At 40.4% G+C, this 12702-nt stretch overlaps 1 protein-coding gene across 4 annotated transcripts in view; it reads right to left on the bottom strand.

Annotated features, from left to right (window-relative positions):
- smarca2 (SWI/SNF related BAF chromatin remodeling complex subunit ATPase 2) overlaps window positions 1–12702 on the bottom strand; it is a 58211-nt gene that overhangs the window by 11351 nt on the left and 34158 nt on the right. For all 4 annotated transcript variants that reach the window (XM_078251401.1, XM_078251400.1, XM_078251402.1 and 1 more), the window contains 9 exons: window positions 11278–11382; window positions 10656–10742; window positions 9969–10015; window positions 6840–7006; window positions 5832–5995; window positions 5368–5595; window positions 4927–5004; window positions 3354–3572; window positions 1159–1382 (listed from right to left, as the gene is read on the bottom strand). In XM_078251401.1, coding sequence (XP_078107527.1) covers window positions 1159–1382; window positions 3354–3572; window positions 4927–5004; window positions 5368–5595; window positions 5832–5995; window positions 6840–7006; window positions 9969–10015; window positions 10656–10742; window positions 11278–11382 — 1319 coding nt within the window. The remainder of the gene's footprint in view (window positions 1–1158; window positions 1383–3353; window positions 3573–4926; window positions 5005–5367; window positions 5596–5831; window positions 5996–6839; window positions 7007–9968; window positions 10016–10655; window positions 10743–11277; window positions 11383–12702) is intronic.

The following is a 12702-nucleotide window of genomic DNA, read 5'->3' as shown; positions in this document are numbered from 1 at the left end:
TTTGGTTTTCTAAACGTTATTCTATCATTATGACAATATAGGCATGCACAGTATTTAGAAAAAGTCAAGTCAGGAGGGAAACCCAATGACGGAATAATTCAGTTTTGTTTTATCGACGTAAATGTCGTGGGCTAAGACGGTTCTAGTGTTAATCCCTCCGGAGGAAACAGAGCCTAGACTGATGCCTCGTTCCACTAAAGACATTATGAATTTAATAACTTCCAGGAAGCAAATTTAAGTCCTAAAGTCCGGGAATGGAAATTTCAAACTCTGTCCCAGTCTAGTGAAGTGAGAGGAGTGCCAGAGCTATGATTGAGATGCTCTGGGGTGAACAACAATCAACTAGGAGAGGAAAGAATTTGACTTCTGGAAAGGCTGGTAGTAGTTTCCTGGAAAAAGCTTCGGCATACTAGTCAGCCAGTAAATATTTGAGTAATGGGAACACAAATACACGTTTAATGAATCGGTGAATATGAGAGAGAAAGAGACACACATACTTATGATTTTGCACATGAGCAGAAAAAAACAACAGTATACTGTAGACTACACAAATACTCTCCTCAGCTTCCCCTCTAATACTCTAAAAAGCCCGGCGGTTCTAGTTTTAATGGATATTTATGAAAGTAAAATTGAATTCATTGTTTTAAAGGCTTGTAGCTTTAATTCTCGTCTTTATTTTTCAAAGTGTCCGTTTGTTGTTGGAGGCAAAACCCAGAGCCGTCTGTTTAAACTGGACAAAATTTAGTTGTAGATTATAGCCTTAATTTTAACATATAGCCAATTCTACCAGATGATGCAAAGGCACCTAAAAATTGAATTTTACATACATTACTGTGCTATACGCAGGTTTACAAGTGATGTGCTACAGCAGTGATGCCTACAACTCTGAGTCTTTCTACACATCATCCCCAGGTCTAAAGTAGGTGTTACTCCTCATCTCTACTGTCCATGTAGCAAAAGACGCAATTCACCAGCACAACAGTAATATTTTTAGACCTCCATCAGTGTCTACACAGAATGTGTTCAGCCAACAGTACTGCTTTGTTCTCAGAAAAATGTTGAACACCCTCAAAGCCCAATGCACAATCACTATAATGATGCTGGAAGTTGTAAGGACGTTGATTTGACACCTAACAAGGTGTGCATATGTTTGCTTACCCATCTCTGTAGTTGATGACCGTGTCGATGATGGTGTTCATTTGCTTGGTGAGTTTCGGGGGGTTGGGGGAGTGTTTCTCAGCTGGTGGACGCCCACGTTTCTTCTTGGCCTTAGAGCCCCCGTCGTCTCTGCTTGACGAGTCTTTGTCCTGGCGTCTTTTGCGTTTGCGCTTTTTCAGCCGGATCTCCTCCTCCATCTCTTCCAGGTTTCCATCCTCAATGGCCTGGAGAGGAGAAAAGCCAGAGCAAAGACAGAGTTGATCCTCAATCAATTTAACTTACCCACATATGACATGGAATTGTAGGATCACTGACATTTGTGTGAAATGTACAATTATCACAAACCATTGCAGTATGTTTTTAGATATGTATACATTTATATCTTCAGCAGTGTCTACAGGTCTCTCACATTTTTTTCTTTTAATTAGAGCCTCTCAGAACTACAGCTAATACTTGCAACATACTGTCACCTCAGTTTCGTTGTACTGTTCTCGTTTTCTGAGAAACACCTGAGCTACAGTCAATAAAATGGATCTGCCAGGTCTGAGAGTGTGTCAATGTATATCTATTTGGTGTGAGTGATTGGGCACCATTAGCATCAGACTAAAATAAACTGGCTAAACTGGATAAATATATATTATTTTTTTTATGTACTAGTTTGTTGTAAAAAAACAAACAAAAAAACCTCATATTGTCAACTTGGATTACAGTACTGCCAGTGGTGGAATGTAACTAAGTACTAAGTATGTTTTACTTGAGTATTTCGTTTTTAATGGTACTTTATACTTCTACTCCACTACATTTTGGAGGCAAATATTGTACTTATTCCTGCACTTCATTAATTTGACAGCTTTAGTTACTTTGAAGATTCGGATTATTTACACAAAATATAAATCAACTATTAAATGATGATGTATTAATTAGGGGTACAAGATATATCGACTAAATATCGTTATTGCGATATCACGTTGCGCGATATTATACCGAAAGTTTCGCGATAATTATGCGATATTTTGTTTTATTTGTGAAGCGTTGCATCCCGCCCGACATGTACCCAAAGAGTATAGAAGCAACAAGAGGCGAAACTCAATAGAACGTTGTGTTACATTCAGTCCAGTAGCGTTGTATTTCCCCCCGACTCATTTCCTGGTTCTCCTTCTCCATAAACAACATGAAATCAAGGAGAGGGTTAACTTTTCCTGCTACAGATTTCCCACCGTGGTCACAAAGAACAGGGGAGACACTTTGTTTCTCTCACTATGACTCTAGAGTCGCTACTCACTCCGAAGAAAATCGCTGTCACTCTCTCACTTCTTCCTCGCTCTACCACACACTCCCCACACACACACACATGCCTTTTCGACGCACACACCAGCGCACAAGTATAAACATCAGCTGCGTGGAGCCTCCGCAGAACCATAAATCAGTGAATAAATAGACAGAGACAACAAAACAAAGCGAAAGAAAAGAAAGGACCTAAAGAGAGAGCGAAGGGAGCCAGTGGAGCAAAACGAACACAAAAGTAAGAAAATGAGTGTTGCTCTGGGAGACGACGAAATAACAGAGGAAAACTTTAGTGGCCAAAAGTAATGCCTCCTCGGTAGCTTGGAAATACTTTGGCTTTAAGCCAACAGATGTGCATTGCATTGTTTTTTATACTGTAGTGTATAAACAACCAGTACATGTCCTGTTCTATAAACACATGTTGTATCAGTCCAGTCAGTTGAAATAAACCATGTGTTGTAAGAAAACTTCTTCTTTGGATCGATTATAAACCCTGATTTATGAATTGGTAATGTGAACATGAATAAAATACAAAAGAAAAACGATTCTTTTTTTCAGACAAAATAAATTAAAGGGCAGGTTGCAGTGGCAGCCTTGAAAATAAACAATGGGATTACATATTAGTAGTAATAGACTGTAGTGTACACCGAATTAATAATAACTAAAAAAAAAAGTGTAGTGTTCCAACAGGTGTGGAGAGTTCATGCAAATCAAATCGGTCAATATATTAAACAATATTTATATAACTTTTGCAGTGAAGAAGTGGAAAAGAAACACTTTTTCAACAGTTCTGCAGCCACTGTGGTTTGCTCTTTCATTACTATTAGGGTTAATAAATAATAACACCACCATGAACTGCAGTTGAATAACAATATCAATGTCAAAGATTGATATAAATACTCAGACTTTACCCGTAGCCACTGTTTTTCAGTCAGCGTGTCGCTGTAGTCCACATCCCGACGACAGCGTGACCCTCGGCCGAACATCTTCTCCTCCTCCTCTTCATACGTGAGCCGTTCGATCTCAGCCTCGTCTCTGATGATCCAAGAAGGCAACTCGTCCTCCTCCATGAGACGAGGCTTGCGCTTTGGGTTCCGGGCTTCCTCCCGGCGGCGGTCCATGTCCATGCGCTACAGAGAAGAAAAGACACCTCAGGTCGAAGCACAGATAGTGACACAATTCTTGGTTCTTTTAGGTTATACCACATAAATGGAATCCTTAAGATGGATTCCTACCTGAATCAAGGGGTTAACGGCAGTCTCGTAGATTTCTCCCGTTGACATCACACCCACATCACTATATGGATGTATCGTACATGATGAGGCCATATTGGGCTTTAATTATAATCTCTACTGTTCTGTGTTTACATTATTTTACTTACTTTGTGATATAGAGCGACAGTGGGCTTCACATGTACTAACATACATAGCTATAGTTACAAGCTGGGTAGTCTATATCCTTGACGTTCCAAAAAACTCTGGTTGATTTATGAGGACTATGGTTAACCTTTTCTCAGATCTCTGCAGGGTAAATCCAGACAGCTAGCTATCTGTCCAATCTGAGTTTTCTGTTGCATGACTAAAACAACCTTTGAACGTGCACACGTTCTACCAAAACAAGTTCCTTCCGAGCCTATTTTGCAGCGGCACCGCGGCTTTTCTCCGGTGCCTAGCACCGCCCAAGACGTATGTGATTGGTTTAAAGAAATGCCAATAACCCAGAGCACATTTTCCTCCCATCCCCGAATGCTGTGTGGAGTAGCCAGACTCTCCTCCAGCGCGTTTTGGAGGAGAGTCTGGCAAAGCGAGACTACAAGCTGGGGGACTATCGCACTTGATCTCACTTAATAGGAGACTACTGCCATGTTCATGTCCTTTCATTCACTGTGATAGAGAACTGGGATTGCAGTGAGCAAAGGGTTTGCAGTGGAGATGGCTTTGTTAGAGGAATGTTACTGAAAAAGAGAAGGCTACGTAGCCAAGGTGACCAATCACAGTTCTTACACTCATAGGCTCTTAAGCTATGCTATGCATAACTCATTTGGACAAAGTTACCAACTCGGTGCCAACCATGTCATATGGCTGGCTTCCAGTTGCTCATGAATATTTAATATCTTGCACCCTGTCAGTTGGCGTTTATCAAATTAGCAGTTGAGCAGAGACGCAGAACAAATGTACCAGACATTTCAAACTGTCAACTGTATGACATGGTGACTGTGAGTCCTGTATCCATGGCATTTCAGGCATTTACTATGCAAGAAGAAGCATCTGGGGGACAGTTATTGCCAAGTCTGAAGGTGCCTGAACAAATGATTGACATTTAACCTGAATAATGGTCTCAACCTACAATTTTTTGGGGGGTAGATGTAAGACAACCAGCTGTCAGCTTCTCTTCTTTATTCTCTATTATTTCTTCTTTTATTTTGGAGTTTCACTCTGCAAATTAAATGTCGATTAGATCTCACAAAATGTGTGCTTTTCTTACCATGAAAAGCTCAAATTCGTCTTCATTGCGGGCTATCATCTGGTTGAGGGTTTCATCATCGGGTATCTCATCTTCTTCCTACATTTGGAAGAACATCAAAAGACAAATATAAATGTTTCAGGAAAACAGAAGCCCCGCATGATCAGTTCAAAACAAATCAGTCACATACAGCATACAGATTTGATCAAATAACAGATAAGTAGTTGAGATTGCATTACAAAAACATGTGATAGTATAAGGGAAGGATAGTTAAGTCGCTGAGGAGCGGTCTCTGCAGTAATTCAATCAAAACCAGTATCCATAATTTACCTAGAGGGAAGAAATCTATTTAGGGCCTCCTACATTCATATATACACATATCAAATCATGCACAAATACCTCGTCTTACTTCCAAGATAAACAATAAAAGGTATAAAATAAAACTATCAACTTAGAGTGTACCTCATTCTGCTCCTCAGTCTCTAAAATGGCCTGGAGGAAGGCACGGCGCTCATGGCTCGAGGACTTCTGGTCGAACATGCCCGCCTGGATGACCTTCTGATCCACGTTGAGTTTGTATTTGGCAGCTGCCAAGATTTTCTCCTCCACACTGTTGACGGTGCAGAGACGAAGCACACGCACCTCATTCTGCTGACCGATGCGGTGAGCCCGGTCCTGCGCCTGAAGGTCCTGCAATCAGCAGGTGAAAGAGAAAATATCAGATCATATCAGCTGCCTCAATGTAAAAGAGGAAACATAACACACCCTTTAGTTAATACCCCTTTTAAACTGCTTTGGCGTCTTCTACCAAGAACAGCCAACACTATAAACAACATAGTGGACGCTTTCTATAATCAAGCGTTTACAATGAGAGCACAAACACTGTCCTTACAGGTTATAATAATAAACTCTCAGGATGGATGTACCTGGTGTGGGTTCCAGTCACTGTCAAAGATGACGACGGTGTCGGCAGCCTGCAGGTTGAGGCCGAGGCCACCGGCTCTGGTGCTGAGCAGGAAGATGAAGTACTGAGATCCTTCCTCATTGAATTTCTTCAGCAGGGCCGCTCGGTCCTCAGACTTGGTGGTTCCTGAAACACCGAAGCACGATCATTTTTGAAATGAAGAGTCTGCCAAGTTATCTTTGGAAAGAGTGCAACTTGTTCTTATTCTTTATGATCTAAAGCGTATTGAAAGTCAAAGTGTCACCCGTATACTGTGCCTCATCTCTGAATAATTTAACATTTTCAGAGGTGTCTGAAAAGACCATGTAGTGTCTTTAATTAAGCAGGGTTTAAAATGTCACAAAACAATTAGACACCCAGTTTATATGTCTGATTAAATTATGCTAACTAAGGAAGTTCACAGTCCTCAGATGCATATCTGAGACAAGTCTCTTAATTTAGCTCGTTTCTGAAAGTGCTGAGTGGATGGTGTAAAAGCTGATTATCAAAATGATACCCTTATTCTTTTTATTCCTTTCATTCTCGGGTTGTAGACCGAAATACTTTTGTGATTTCATTGATTGAAACTTTTCGCCTCAAACTAAAAATGTTCGTCCGACTTTCACTTTCAGCATTTTATAAGCTTCTCTCAAAATCCTGACTTACTGCCAAAAAACACACATAACACACTAAACTGCGAGTTACTGCAAGGTGGTGTGAGACCGGACTGCTTGCATCGAGCATGCATAGAGCACTTTAACCAGAGAACAGCCGGCTTATATAGCCAAAACACAGTAGAGTACAGTAAAGAATCGGACTTTGCTTTATTTTAGCTGGTAAGTACATTCACATATGTCCTGATCAGCACCGATACGGTTTGGGATACCTCTAATAATTATTTATTATACATTATACACATCATTAAAATGTAATCACATGTGGATTTGATGATCAGAAAATGTTTAAAACATAAGTAGGGGTGTGAGCTTACCGTCAAGACGTAAATACTGAAAGTTTCGGTAGCCAAAGTAGTCCTCCAAGATTGTCATGAGAGTGGTCATTTGGCAGAACAGCAGGACTCTGTGGTTGGTGGCCTGCAGCTTTGGCAGGATGCGATCTAGGAGCTCAAACTTCCCAGAAGCTCGATACAGATCAAGCCTGGGTGGAGGTAATGAGGCAAAACATGAGTTGTTATTACCAATATATTGATTATTAAAGATGCAGTAGGTAAGACTTATAAAACTAACTTCATCATACGTATACATATTTGCTGAAACTGACCCTACGTTCCAGTAGAACTATATGAAGCTGGTAATTAAAAAAAAAAAAATATGGCTCCTCTGGCCCCACCTACAGCCTGTAGTGCGATTTGCAAAAATCCACCGCTCCCTGTTCAGATGCACCAATCATGGCCAGGAGCGGGGGGGAGGGAGGTGTCTAACTGCGTGTCAATCACTGCTCATGCACACACATTCATTCTCCCTTGTGGGGGGAGGGGTTTAGGAGACCGTTTGGGCTTTAGCAGAAGGGGGGGGGGAGGGACTGAGAAGTTGTCAATGTTAAAATTCTTTGGCTAAGTCCTGGATCTTCACAATCCTACCTACAGCACCTTTAAAGCCTCAGTGGCATCTATTTTGACAGCGGTTAACGGTCTAATTGGCCAATAATGCCCTGACGCTATTTGTTTGGTGTATTGTTTCTTTAACAAGAGTCTACAGTCATGCTAGCAGCTCTGTGAGGCTGTACTTTGGCACAACAGTGTTTTGATTTTTTTAAGGGAAGTTTCACTGAGAGGTAACCTCTCTGTTGCAGGAACACCCTGATCACATATACACACATTCACACCTGGAAGCTGCCCCACACAACCACAGTCTGATCTGGTGGCCACTGAGTAGCTCCACTGCCGCAGTTGGGGTTAAGAGCCTTGCTCGAGGGCACCTCAGTTACCCACCCAAATTGATCCTGCCGGATCTTCTGATCACAAGCTCGCTTCTCTAACCTTTAGGCCATCACTGCCCGTAGTTGTGTTACCATTCAACTGTCAAGCGAATTTTAGGCGAACTTTTGACATCTCGCAAAAAAATTAATGCAAATAGGTGTGTTTCCATCAACTGGTTTTGAGGGAATAAACTAGGCTACACCGTAGTTTCGTCAGAAGTCGGCGCTATAGGCTACAAATGGCTGTATTCTGCCAGTAAACAAGAGTAGAACAAGTAGAAGTTGCTAACTGGACACAAAACAAATGGACAATCATGTAATGTTAAGCGGCTATCAGACTTGTTAGTCGCGTTGTGCGAGTCCCGTAACGTTACCGTAAAAAAAGTTTTAAACACTTTGAAGGTAAAAAACAGGCGACTGTGTCCTGCAATAACAAGGCAGTCGCTTCATCGCCATTTATTTTCTCTCTTTTCCCATAAATAAAGCTGCCGGAAATGCTGGTTTCTCCCGCCGCTGTCGCCGCCACGAAGCTTCAGATATTCGCTGTTGAAAAGCATTGAAGCTTCGTAGCTCAAAAAATGCTATTTGGTAAAGCCCTACCATTTGCTTCCAAGTACCAGTTAGTACTGCAGAGATGTAGCAACTATCTGACACACTGGCTTTTCACATTTATACAACGTATTCTCACATTAGGTATTTAATTACTGTACTGCTTCAATGAGCTTAAAGGCAGTTACACACCAACCAGACGGCCGACCGTTGGTCGCAGTTGTACTGATCAGTCTCGCTGAGTTTGTCAAAAAAGTGCCTCGAAAAAAAAACACCAAAGCGACGAGACGTAATACATCTCCATAACAGCAGGCGGCGCTAATCTGTATTGTTGCCCAAAAAATGAAAACCGGCAGCTGATTGGACGAACGCTTCACGTGGGTCTGGCTGCTGCTTCCGGATTTTGGATTTTTCGAACGGCCATTACTGGCGACTCATTCAGAACACGATCTCATATTGTACTAAAATAGTTGAAACGTGTTTCTGAAAACATTTTAAGCGAGAAATAGGCCATGCAGTTGCTGAATCTGTTTTCATTTCAGATCGACAAAGGTCAGTTTAAAAGATTTTCGTCAGATTTTGAGAGGCTTAGTCACGGTCATCCCGCTTGCCATTTCCGGGTGAGCCCTGACTGCCCTGTCTCCGACTGAGCATGTCAGGTCGGCCAAAATGAAGGCAGACAGCTCCTCCAACGGATGACGGCACGGAACACACAACGAACAGACTCCAGTCACTGACCTCGCCAGACTGTCCAACGGCCGATTATCGGCCCGGTGCGTAACTGCTTTAACACAAAGTCAAACAAAAAAAACATGAAAATGACACTGCACACAGTGTTGTTAATAAATGTCAATCCTTTTGTTTGTTCAGAAAAGAAAAACAAGTGGATAGATGTCAGCGGCTGGTGTTCTATAAACAATCCAGTGTTAATGATTGAAGTATTAATTGGATGTTCAGAACAACGTAGAACACATAAATGGGAGCCACAACTTGTGCCGTTACTTGGCTCTTCTTTATGCCACAATCATCAGGGTACTACTGGGCTGTGTTAACATCATCTGACCATCGAGTTAACCCCTCTAATTTCGCATTTATAAGCAGTATATAAACATTAATAACTGGTTAATAACACAATATAATGTAGTTGTAAGCAGATATGTGTTTATTAATGTTTTCAATGAGTCCTTCTGTGGGCACCTATTGGTAAAGAATGGTTTATAAACAGATAATATAGTAAAACACAGTTGTGAAAAACGTTTTCATAGAGAAGTATTCATAGGAGAAGTTATGATATATATATATATATATATATATATATATATATATATATATATATAAAAATGTACATTAACAAACACTTAAACATGTACTATTAGTGTTTCCTAAAAAAATAATGTATAATAGTAAATGTTATATGGTGCTTATTAATGCTAAATAGGGGCGGTTAAAGTGAAGTGTTACCAAATCACTTCATAACAAAAAAATAAGTGTTTAAACTCATACAAATAATACATCTTTGAAGGCTATGTTCATACACATACAGGATTCTGTCACTTCTTATGATTTCTAGCATTGGATGCTAACACCACAACAGTGTGTAACTGTAAAGGAAACTAGTTTTTGGCTGACTTACCCACTGATGACACCATTTTGAAAGCCCAAGTGCTCAGCAAAAGATTCCTACAACAGAGAACAGTTATCTCTTTAAAGAAAGAACTAGCATCTACAATTTTAATTTGGCTGTCCAGGGGATAGACTTCCAAACCCAAGTCTCTCGTCTTAAAAATTAAGCCAGGAACTTTGTTTCTGTAAAGGCAGACTGATTATTACTTCAAATCTTTACGTTTACAAATGTTTTCTCATGCAAAACTTGTTTTAAAGTTATAACAAGAACATAAACAATGTGAGACACCATCCCAGATGTGAGTCCTTGAACAAAAAGTTGAACAAGAGATTTGGATGAAAAAATGGGGGGTACCTCTCCGAGGCAAGCCAAGGCAGGCCCTGTCTCACAATGTTAATGCAGTGTGAATTTTCCCAGTCAGGAACTCATTTTTCCGATTATTCTGCCACCACATGAATGCAGCACAAACACCCTATCTCCTAATGTTAACTGAAGTGAAAAAATATTTGTGGATCCTCCTTGTGATTCGGATCCGCTCCCAAATGTTATGTGTTCTTCCTTGGCCCATGCTACACCCTTCCACCAAGTTTCATGAAAATCGGGCCCGAAGTGGAAACCAGTGTTATATTTTCCTGTCTCAGTATTTACAAGCTTTTAACAGCCAGTATCAGTGATCCTGGTGTTAGCAGCGCTCACCTCAATGTGCTGGAACATGTATGGATGGTTGCAGATCTTCTTCAGCTGCATGATAGTGTTCATCAGGGTCTTTGCTCCTCCTTTGCCCTGGAGAAAATTATAACATGAATGAAAAACAATAAATGCCAGATCGAAACAATGATACTTGTCTTCATGCTAGTTTAAACCTGCAATGACAGCATATAATATCGCTGCCATTTCTCTCAACCCCTGTGCAGGTGGTTTAGAAAACCTGCACTGAAAACTAAATTAAAGCTATAGTGCAGTAGTGTAGTAGTTTCTGCCACCCCGGCTACAATGCTAGTCTTAATTACCATTGTAGCAACTCATTTGGCAATGGCTTGAATGTAACGGACGTTCATTAATATCAAAAAGTTACACACTGAAGCTTCAAGTCTAAGGCTAAAAGCCTTGATCTAGCTTCAGAAGTTCAATAAAAGCTGCAATATACTCTTCATTCATTCAACTCCAGTTATACAACAAAACTCAGGGACCTTCTGATGTCAGCAGGAAACCCTAAAAAACTCATAGCTCTAAAAAGGTACACAGCTCAGTACGTCAGCGTGTCGCACACTAAAAGCAGAAACATACAATGAAGCCACATTGGTCTCAGTATGTTCACCTTTTTGTCTTTCTCTGAGCCGTCAGTGAGAAGGATACCTCTCTGCATGTGGCGGTATAAAACCTTCTGTATGGCAGACATGTCACACTTTACGACATACTCCACCTGTGTGAATGACAATAGAAAAATGCATCAGTGAAACAGTGGTACATTTTCTACACTTCATTCTTGACACTATGAGGGGGAAAAAAAAAAAATCACATAGTAAAAGAGGAAATATAAAGCAAGACAAAAGGAAGGAGGGAAAGAAAGGCACATTACAGTGCAGATACCTTCCCATAATTTACATACAAAGGACAATCTCTAAAAGGTTCAGTCTATGCAAGTCATTACATTTATAAACGTCTTAAAGTTACTCAAAAGCATGTTTTATAGAATCTGGGCTGGATAATGATTGATCTTAGAAGTTAAGAGTGTTCATCTTCTTAAGTTCTTTACTGTCATATGCAAATACAGTGAAGCAGTCGTTGGCAATGACATTCTTGAATCTCAGGCTCCTTCCAACTGTGCTCTTACAGATATGTATACAAATGATCATTTTAACTAGAATCTAAGACCTAAAATATATTAGGCGAAAAGAGGAAGAGGAGGATGATGTTGACAGAAACTGGCAGATCAATCTCTAAATTAATTTGTGTGCGTTAGTTTTATTATTTTATTATTATTTTACATTAAACATTGCTTAACAAAAAAACCCAGTGCACATGACAAAAGCACATTAAAACTTGAAAAAAAGCGTGTATTGCTGGTTCCTAGAGCTTCTAAAGATTCTGTTTGCCTCGTCCAGGAGGGTCGGAGTCGCTCAATAATCTAAGATCATTTCTCAGAGCACCTTCTGTTTCGATGCCTTTGGAAAACACCTCTTAACCTTAAGAAAATGGCTTTTACGATCATATTAGCCTGAAGATGCTTCTGGGAAACAGGGATGACCAGTGTTCTTTACTACTTTAAGATGATAACAAGGCATTTGTGCTGCCTTGGTAAATTAATTTATACCCTGGCCACAGAGAATATTGGATTTAGGGCTGCACAATTAATCAAATTTTAATCACGATCACGATTTTGGCTTCCCACGATCAAATTCACGTGATTGAGCGATATTTAAAATGCTTCATTCCGTTCATAGAACGCTCTGTAGCAACGTTTTTTTTTTCTCCCAAAGCTCCGTAAACCACTCTCTGATCACGTGCCTCCATGAGCCAATCACAGTTGTTCCCTGCACCGCGCAGCTTAGTTTAGATGTAGACAGTCACAGAGGACAGAGTAACAGATAGCAGTCACTCATAAATCGACACAAGGTTTACCAGTTTACCAGTAAACGCAACATTTTGTCCCATCTGTGTTGTTTTTCAGAGAACAGTAGGGGTAGGCGATACTGGGAATTTTGGTATCGATATTTTTGATTTCCAGTGAGTTTTTTTTCAA

The sequence above is a fragment of the Sander vitreus genome, chromosome 5, assembly GCF_031162955.1.
Source record: "Sander vitreus isolate 19-12246 chromosome 5, sanVit1, whole genome shotgun sequence".
Lineage (NCBI taxonomy): Eukaryota > Metazoa > Chordata > Actinopteri > Perciformes > Percidae > Sander > Sander vitreus.
Note: the sequence above shows the minus strand (reverse complement) of the source record. Positions and strands in the feature narration are given on the sequence as shown.